General features: G+C 37.3%; 1 protein-coding gene across 1 annotated transcript in view; it reads left to right on the forward strand.

Annotated features, from left to right (window-relative positions):
- Nucleotides 1-9,754, forward strand: part of gfra2b (GDNF family receptor alpha 2b) — a 107,852-nt gene extending 98,098 nt beyond the window's left edge. The window contains exons 9-10 of the mRNA XM_088907536.1: nucleotides 7,038-7,088; nucleotides 8,065-9,754. Coding sequence (XP_088763662.1) covers nucleotides 7,038-7,088; nucleotides 8,065-8,208 — 195 coding nt within the window. The 3' untranslated portion in view covers nucleotides 8,209-9,754. The remainder of the gene's footprint in view (nucleotides 1-7,037; nucleotides 7,089-8,064) is intronic.
- The last annotated feature ends 561 nt before the right edge of the window (nucleotides 9,755-10,315 follow it).

The following is a 10,315-nucleotide window of genomic DNA, read 5'->3' on the forward strand; positions in this document are numbered from 1 at the left end:
CCTTGATTTGTATCTGCTGTCAGGTATTTGAATGATTTAAAACCGAACATGCTGGCCTTGATTTGAAGGCAGCTGTTTTTAAGACCCTTTTCTGCTCCTGCAACCTGAAGATGGAAATCAGAAGGAGTGAATGAGTTGTTTGTTCTCTCTAACCAGAGACAGACAGGTGCACAAAACAAAAGCACAATGGATGCTCAGTATGTACTGTACCTGTGCATTCGGAGAAATATAATTTTGTAGCTGGCATTCTAAGCAAGAGAGAGACTCTGTTTCAAGGGATGTAATTGAGATGTGTACATGACTGGGTTTGTACTGGCATGGATAAGAATATATACTCTGCCTCCTTCAGTAAATCTAACAGGCACCTGTTTGACACATTTTAATTGCCATGCATTAATCTGGTGAATAAGACAAGCCCCGCAATGTCACCCATGGGCAAACTCTAATTATAAACTGCATGGTTGAGTAATTACATGTCCTATGTTTTCTAATTACCATTTTTACAATAAATTAAGCATTTCAATTCTGCGTCAGAGCCACAAAGCTCCAAATCGATACTGACGTACGGTCTCAGAATTCTTAGTGAAAGTTTTTTTTTTCTATTCTTTCCGTTTCTGTGTTTAAAGCTTCGTGACCAGACCAAACTCCAGAATAAAAAAGAGCATTTTAGAATTGTGTTTGAAAAAAATATGATATTCTGGGGCAAATGCAGAAGTTATTTTTGTCCATCTGCACACTTTTTCCTCTGTATGTTTTTTACCTTATTTGTTCTGCAGTTTCATCCCCCCCTTGTGTCTTATAGAAGACAAGACTGTATGGGACTGTCCTGGGAAGAAGAAACTAAAAATCCTTTGTTCAGATGAAACTGGTAATGAGGCAAGGGGATGCACAATGACTTTTTTAATGTTTACTTAAAAGCGATACCACTTTTAAGGTACACATCGTGGTGTTAAATAAAACAGAAGAGCACTCTTGAAATGCCATAAAAGAATTTGCCACTGAGAATTTGTTACACGGTTATTCTTATAATTTATGTGACAAGGTATTGATTATGAAAGCTCTTGAAAAGCAGCCGTCTAGACAAAATGTGAAACATATGCCAGGAATAATTCTTCTCAGATGTGTTGCACAAATGTATTCGAAGGACGAGATCAAACTGACAAATGAGTCAAATGAAAGCCAAAAAGTGGGAAAACAGTGTCTCCGGCAGCTTTTACTCTACTCTACGTAGATCCACCACCATACCCTTGATCAACTCTTCACGGCGCTGCTTTGAATATATTTTTGGACAACAACTGAGGAAAAGCAGTTATCTGAAAACCAGGTATAGGAAGACAGGACATAAGGAACATTAAAAAAAACATTCTAGCTCGTTATTTAATGGTGTTATCGAAGGTCAAATTGTAATGTCACGTGTCCACTTCTGAGCTCCTAAACTCCAAAAGCTCACAGGCTGATCATCACACACCATGCATCCTCTCAAGCACATCTCCCTCCACCCCAACATCATTGTTGCAGCAGTTCTCCCTGGCTCGTACCTTCTCAATGACGAGGGGGGTGAGGACTCCGATCCTTGTCCAGCACTGTCGTGTCTTCAGCCAGTTAGTTAAAGCGAAAATACTAAGCACACTATCTCTTTATTCTTCTGCTTGTTTCATCTTTATTAAAATTTTACCAGCAACTGAGTTGGTAATTAGGTGCTCATAGATCTGAGGATCTAGCCCAGCCATTTCTTGAAGGAAGCCAAGGTATAAGCTTTCCCAACATTTCTGAGGAGCTTTTTCCAATCACAACCCTTTGCGTAATGGAGGAGGCTCCCTGAAGCTTCTTTGTTTTAAATGCGTTTTAAACGTCTTTTCCACTGGTGGCCTTTGCTGTTGCTTCTGAAGAAGTCCATTGGGTTTACTCTGTCAACGCTGTCGAAGATTTTGAATATCTGGATCGCTGTCAGAAGGACAGCCTCTTTCTGTTTGTTTTGAAATGGACAACATTAATTTAGAAAATGAAGTAAGCCGTTTTCAGAAGAAAACGGTGCACTTTTGAAAATGTTTACTTTTCTGAAACTTTTCCTGAAGTTTACTTTAAAGGTAAAGTTTTCGGTAGGTTGTGCACAGTAGGATTAATGGCTTTCTCATTACACTTTCACAATTGGTTATATAAATACACCCACTGTCAAAAATCACATTAATAGACTACAAGCTAATTTCTGGGCTGTGTGCCTTATTCTTTGATTTGTAGGCCCACTTTGCATTCTAGATGAATGCTTCACTGGTTTAAGTTCATTTATAAAACTGTGATTAGACACCTTCCGTCTGTATTACAGAACATTTCTCAGTGTCATCATACAATTTAAGATGTAGTGCTTTTATTAGATTGAACCTTTCAAAAGGGATTACTCTTTTTTGACATAGCTCGTTGCTGTTTGCTAATAATGACTGGAACAATTTGCATGGTAAAAAAATCTATCCTACTTTGAATCAGAGGGTGCCTTAGGTTGTGTGGTTTCATCCTTTCTGTTTGATATGTACAGTACACATGATTAAAATGATTGTCCTTTCTTCCTGTACTCTGGTTTCACAGCAGTAATGGTGTAAATCTCTGGACCAGGATGTCATTGTGAATGGGAATTTGCCCTCGACTGACTCGACTACATAAAACAAAGTAGATTTAGGAACTCTCAGTCACAATAATAGTCGGTGGCAGGCAATGCAGTGAATGGCTTGAGGAGCGCGAGACAGATTTCCTTTGCCTTCTCTAGAAAAACAATCTCCAGGTCCCCATTCTATGGAGAACTGGTGGGACCAGCAGAGCATGATTAATCCCACACACCCTTACCCTCAACACTACCTCAACTGAACTTTAATCCTCTTAGGAGGATTAGATGCAATGATGCGGCAAATATTTCAGAACCTTGCAGAATACTCTTACTGTACAGTATGTCCCAAGTCTTGTTCAGTCTATTCCTGGTACTTATAGAAGCTCAGCACTTTTTGTGATTTCTTAATACTGTATTTTGGCCAGTGAGTGTACAGTGTATAACCCTCCTGAATCAACACCCACTTATTTCCATCATGTGCTGTATATTTTGTCACATGCTTATAAATGTGTCAAGGTTTGGTTTCTAGGTCTGTACATATAGTATGTACAAACATGCACACATACAGTTTATATGTGTACATAGCAGGCCGAAGGTCTACCCTCGCTTGTATGCAGTACTCTAGTTATCCAAGTTTCAGGTCTTCATTAAATTGTATAAACTACTGTGTACTGGGTCTTATGTCCTCTGGGACAGACAGACCTAGTCAGCCAATTTGAAATGTATTGCTTCGGTTTTAATGAAATGTGGGGCAGTTTTATAAGAGATATTGGATATTGTCTCATAGCTCCCTTCCATTCCTCATCTCTTCCAACACTACAATCTATAAAAGACTTATTGACCTAGCTAAACAATTGTGATTAACACCAGTCTGCTGTACCTGTCTGTTCTCTCGTAATAGCCTATAAACCCAAAGGAAAAGAGACTGTTGGAAGCATATTCAGAAACTTAAGACACTTAGCTTATTGATTTTAAAATGTCTTTAAAGTCAAATGTTGTGGCTCAAAGCAAGGGCCAGGTATAACATGTGTGATCAATAGTGCTAATAGAAATAATAATTCTTCTGTATAAGGTGTGCTTTTACCATGTATACAGTGTAAAATGAAATAAGGGTAATTTATTATTATGGCTTTCTAGAGACTTTCTAGAGAATATAGCCTTGGGAAACCTCTTCATCAGTTATTTTGCAATAGTCCTACTTTGAAGCGTGATGAAGAACAGTAAACATTTCTGTTAAGGAATAAACACCCAAGTAGAGGTAATTAGTGTATTACAGTCAATGATCTGCATTTTTAATGTTTATTTTGCTATTAGTTGGTATTGTGTCAGCTAATTGGACAGTCAGCTAATTTGTCAAATCTCAAAATGCAAGTAACATGGGCTCTCACATTAGCGATCAGTAACACCTGTAAACTGCCAGAGTAGTTGTAAGGCACAACTGAGGCAAACCTCTCAGCACTAGTAAGTTAAAAAAGTAGTTTTTCTGGTCCTAGAATATTCCTGTGTTTCCTGCAGTTAATAAGTTTTGCCTCTTTAAGCACTTAGATTTTGGTTGCATTTCTGGTTTACATTTGGTTGCATTTGCAATTGGTCAAACTGCTCAGTTGCATTAAAAAAAAAAATGTTTCAGTTCTTAAAAAGCAAAATGAGGTTAAAAATCAGCAAACCTGTGATGAAACCTGAAAAAAATGAAATTGTGCCAGAGTCTGGGTTTCAGCCTTCCTCTCACTTGGACTTACACTATTATTCAGTTACGTTTGAGTTTAACCAATGTGTTTAAACATATGGGAATGTTTGACAGTGTCAGTCACAACTGTGCTTGTGCCTTATTGATTGATAACCAATGAGAACTGTTGGAAAGGTTTAGAGGAGCATCAGTTTTAAACCTTATTGAAACCAAGCTCGTCTCACTCTAGACTTATGGGAAATAACTCTCATAAAGCAGATTTGTGTGAGTCCTGGCTGCAGAAAACAATTAAAAGTCAATTATTTGCTTCGTTTAAGGATTGAATACTCCTAATTGATTTAGACCTTAGCGGGACTGAAAACTAAAAGACACATGGAGGAGTGAAGGACCAGGATTTGGAAGCACTGCTTTAAAGTTTTAAATGACAAAAATAAACACAAATTATTGTGTGTACTAATTTATTATTTTTAATTTTTTTATAGGTTATTTCATTTTATGTGTGTATTTTTTTATATATCGAGGCAAACCTAATTAAAATAAGCAGCCTTTACTTGGAGATAATATGTACCTGTATATACACACGGGCTGGCTCTGTTGGTCGAGCACGAGACTCATGACTCAAAAATCACTGCAGTACGTATAGCTTTAATTTTAGCTTGGAAAAGTAAATTAAACAAAAGCTCCATTTTAGCCTGACTTCTCCAGAGTAGATCTAACTATGAACAATGCTCTGTGGTCCTTCTATAATTTATAATGTTCAGACAAAAGATCTTCTAATGAATTTATATGGAGACATTACATTGTCAGTTTCTTGCTTGCCAGCCAGATGGTTTTCTGCTATAAACTGGGTTTCCTTGTAATTACCTGAGCAATAAGTCTGTGAGTAATTGATGCTGCCATTATTGAGTACGTAGAATTTGATACCCAACACCTTATTGACCTATGAATATAAATTGCTAGGTTTCTGTATAAAAATGGCAACAACATATTCATTCTTCTTTATCTCCTAAGCTGAAAAGCACACAGATAGCACAAAATGCAAGCTATTTATTGCAAACCTGCCCCCAGAAAATTACATACTTTGTGCAGTTCAGCTTTTTATATTCATTTTCACACAGGAATTAACGGGGAGGTGGAGGAGAGTGAGGTGGGATAGTTTCAGTGATGGCGGCCTTTGCCACCAGTGAATATTCATCATCTATTCACTGTGTAAAATTACAGAGTTAACTTCCATCTCTCAATTAAGTTTTTTTTTGTCTTTTCAGTGACTTACAATATCTAAGATATTGAAGAGAAATGTTTCTTCAGTTTAATATATTGTTCAGAAGATTGCTGGTCTAATTAATGCATATGTCCTTAATTATGATGCGCTACAATGTACAGCATGCAGTGATAAGAATATATAATTTTCCTACAAAGTGCCCCACATAATTACCCTAGCCTTGCAGCTGCTGTTTTCATTTTTTCAGGGAATTGAAACATTTTGCTAAACATCATTCATACTTATTGATTATTTCCTAGTGAAGAATGTCTCTTGTATCATTTTCGTTTTGCAAATTTACAGAAATCTTACATTTTGAAGGTTTTAACATACAGTGCTGTTGCATACTTGTGAGTGGTAATAATAATTATTGCGTATAATGTGCGTTTTACCATGTATACAGTGTATAACAAAATAAGAGAAGTTTATTATTATGGCTTTCTAGAGTCTTTACAACTGTGTGTATTAAAGTACAGCATAGGGAAACCTCTTCATCACTTAATTTGCAATAGTCCTACTTCGAAGCTTGATGAGAAAACACCCTAAAATCCCCAAGTGTGATGATTGAGGTAATTCTAGTAATCGTCACAAAATCCTGATTTGAAAAAGACACCCTCTCCCTTAGTAGAGTTTGTAAACAGAAGTTCAGGAGGAGGTCGAATTATAATCTCGTGCTTCCACTCTCTTATACAGTACATGACTATCTTGCCTGTGTTTTTTCTCATACTTCCTACCACCACCCCATCTTCACCTTTGCAGCACCTCCCTGGTTCATTCCTCATAATTGAGGGGGGTTTGTCAGCTTCAACTTTATGGCCAAGGATGTCACTCCCACAACCAGGGGAGTGAACACCCAGGAGTAAAACAAATAAGTGTGCTAACCTTACAAATGTCATTGGTGCATAGATTAGAATTCACCTCAACTACTGAAATATGCTTTAGCAAACAGTTAAATTCCTTTCGCTTGAGGGTCTGTTTCATCATCTTACACAGTTTTGGGTTGACTTTGGTTTTCTTCCTGCAGTTTACAACATAAGGAAAGGTCTAAAGAACTAAGATCTTAATTTCTTTAAATTTCTTTGGAATATATTTCTCTGGATAATGTTCAATATTATTGCTTGGTGCAGACATCTTCCTTCATGCAGCAGAATGTGTTATTAACACAAAGCAGTGTGGTTTGCTTGATCAGACTAAGAAGTCAGATGTGCAGGGCCACACTGTGCTTTGCACTGTGTATGCTTGTTCAATAATTTCTCCACTTAGCAGAGGAGGAAGTGCATGACTGTGCACTTCTGATGGATGCAAGTTGAAACCAAATTCAGTACCTTTCTCCCAGCACACAAAGAAAATCCATAAGGAAAATGTGATATTGTACTACCAGGGACCAAGATAAAAAAAAAAGCAAAAATAATTAAATCTGATATATGTGCTGTAAAACTAGCAGTCAGTTTGTGTTGGAAAAATCTTTTATGCTTTTTTTCTTCTTTTTACAGGAAAGTGGAACAAAATGTAACCCCTCCAAAGTGTATGTTTTCGAACCTGAGGTAAGTGATTGAAGGACTGAAGTTCTTAATCTAATGCATGTAACGTTTGTCTTATTGAGTGGTGTTGCTTTTTTTGTCAAATTCCAGTGCACAACACACCATTGTGAGGTTTAAAATGATCATCCAAAACATGAATTTCAAAAGCATGGGATGGGAAACTCTTTCTTGTTTAGGGAAAAATGTAGAAACACAAAAACACCCATTTTTGCAGTTCAAACGAGTATTCTTTATTTACAATGTGTGGCTTCTGGAGGTCATACAGTACTGTACATTGTGCTTGGTTGCAAACTGAACTTAAGAATACAAAGTCCTACCCCTCCCAAATAAGACAATAAGAACAGTTACTGTACAAGTGGAAGACTTTCTACTTGTTTGGTAATTAGCAGTTGATTGATCCAAGGATCTCATCCAGCTGTTTCTTGAAAGAAGCCAGGATATCGGCTTCAACAACAGGGCTGGGTTGCTTGTTCCATACTCCAAGAACACATAGCATAAAGAAGTTCCTCGTGTTCTTAGTTTTAAATACACTTCCACAGAATTTCCACTTGTGTCCTCTGGTTTGTGTTTCACTGTTAATTCTGAAGAAGTACACTGCTTAGTTTTTATTGACAGAGTTTAAGGATTTTAAATACTTGCATCAGGTCCACTTGTAATCTTCTCAGTTCAAGACAAAAGAGGTTCAGTTCCTTCAGCCTGTCGGTGTAGTACTCTCCCTTAAGTTCCAGAATGTATCTGTTCAAGCTGTGGTGGCCAAAAATGAAAAAAAAAAGAAACTTATTAAAAATTAATGTTCCTCCTTGTATATTAGTAACCGAATGTTAGGACTGAATGTTCTGTAAGCACAGATGTTAAAAGTATGGAAGTACTCTTGCCTCTGGTTATTTACTGCAGTTTAGTGAAAGTTAAAATGAAAGCATTTTTGCACACACCGTATCTCAGCACGCTGACCTATCACCAATGTTTCTTCCTTCCACAGACGCAGGTTCATCCCAACCCCTTTGACCTGGAAAATATACGAAATGTGGAGCCAGAAGACGTAGACAGGTCTGACAGTGTCCATATGTCCAGCAGTGTGGCTCTGCTCGCACTGTCCTGTTTAGCATTGAGAATGGCTTTATAAAACCTGAAGAGGTCAACACACTGATCCGCAAAGAAAAAAACAAGTCAAGCAACAAAAAATGACATATGGAACTTGCTGTCTCTCAAGCTTTCCCTCTTTCAACAGCAACAACAACAATGGAAAAAACAAACAATTTATCCAGAAAATTGATCAAAGACTTCTTTCTGCACTGTAGCCATGCAGGAGAGAACGGTGGTTCTTGTTCTTGTCGAGTTGCCAACTCTAGATTCCAAAGTTGAGACCTGAAGAAAAGACTAAAAAAAAAAAGGACTAGTACCTTTGGGTCTCCTTCCTAGCTGCTTGGTAGACCAGTTGCTAACTCAAGACAATGAAGAGCAACGTCTTTCCTTGTCGAGACATTTTCCGAACACAACCTGAAAGACATTTTGCTTTTTTTGCGGAATCTGTTTCCATTCGCCTTCCCTGCATTCTCACCCAGCCTGCCTGGGAGGATTCTGTCTGCGTGTTGCAGTGTCCCCAGTGCTCAGACTTTATTATTCACTGTATTTCACACGGCAGTCTTTGTCTAGCCCTCTTACTCCAACAAATGTGCATTTTCTTTTCTTTTTCTTTGCCAGGCCAGCCGTACTTAAGGAATGACGAGTTCCTTCCTTCTTTGAAAAATAAAATGATTTCAGGTATAAATCTTTATTCTGTTAACTCAACACATAATTAAATTATATATATATGTGATATATATAATATAATGTAGGTACAATGTCATCCTACTGCTTTTATTTCTATTCTGTATTGGGTTGAAAAATAAAAAAAAATAGTTTAAGAAAAGGTTAACCGCATAAACTGACAAAGTTCGTATTTGTCAGTATGTACTTGTTTGAAGTTGACGGAAAACCCTGCCGCCTTCTTCTTCAATGTGTTAAAGTCTGTCTGTGAGTATAGCTACAGTACAAAGTGTTTCCCTTCAAATGTACAAATGTAATTTCTCATGAACTAAAAACGAGATGTTGAAAGGCAGGATGGAGCTTCTGATACTAAAGAAAATCAAAGGAGAACAAAATGGCATATGTGTCTCTGAAGAAGTGCCAATAACTGTAGTTTTAGGGTGTTTTGTGTAAGTATTTTTTTTGCAAATATGGACTTGAATTATTTTCAAAGATGCTTCTGGAAATGAAAACATGGTTTCATTTGCTTAGAAAGTAATCGTTAGTGTATTTTCTAGTGTGCAATCTTTCGCGTGGCCTTACATTTTTTGGGGTTTAATTTCTCCTTTTCGAGGTGAGATCTGGTCCTCTTTCAGGCTTACTGAAGTCCCAGCCTGCATTAGTTGTGTTTTAAGGTTGCCAGGAGAGTGTCGGTGCCATGCGCCCGCAAGGAAAGCTTAAATTGCGCCTTCAGCAAATGTACAGGGTTGGCTTCAGCCAAGTTTGGCACTTTGACTTTTCATGTCCACTAAACAACACACCATAAAGTATAACATGCAAAAAAAAAATATGAAAGGCATGTGTGTATTCTGTTTTTTGATCTTGATTATAATTCTTCCTCTTATATTGGATTGACATTAAATTAATTTTAATACTGAACAAAACGCAGGGAACTGAAGTCATTGGAAACACTAGAGGCTTTCTGGTGTACTGGTGCGCAGAGACGTACAGTCCAGACATAGTGGTGGCAGTATTTCAAACATCAATTTTTTGTTCTGCGGGGCTCTGATCAGAGTTATCTGGCCCTAAATTAGGAAAAGAGCTCTACACGTCTAAATTGAAGTCGGTCAAAAATAGCTTGATATTGAACACACTTCAATTCAAAATAACTGCAAACTAATTCCTTTGATTACAAGAAATAAAACACAGTGAAATTGTCTTTCATTCTGCGTCTTTATCTCAGAATTAACACGCAAGAGTACACAGCTTACACAAACAAAACATGATTCGTCCACATTTTATGTAGTATCTAATGAGCTGCCACCAACACATTTATATTTTAAAAAACATCTAAAATCACATTTTAGTGTGAAAGTTAATGTAATAGAACTGTGATATGAAAACGCCTTCATTTAACACAGAAAACGGTGAACAGTTCCAGAGAATGTGTTAATAAAAGAGGTGTGGCACAAGAGATCTGTGGATCACAATGGATAACACTGCAA

The sequence above is a fragment of the Atractosteus spatula genome, chromosome 2 (genome assembly GCF_055471065.1).
Source record: "Atractosteus spatula isolate fAtrSpa1 chromosome 2, fAtrSpa1.hap1, whole genome shotgun sequence".
In the NCBI taxonomy this organism is placed as follows: Eukaryota; Metazoa; Chordata; class Actinopteri; order Semionotiformes; family Lepisosteidae; genus Atractosteus; species Atractosteus spatula.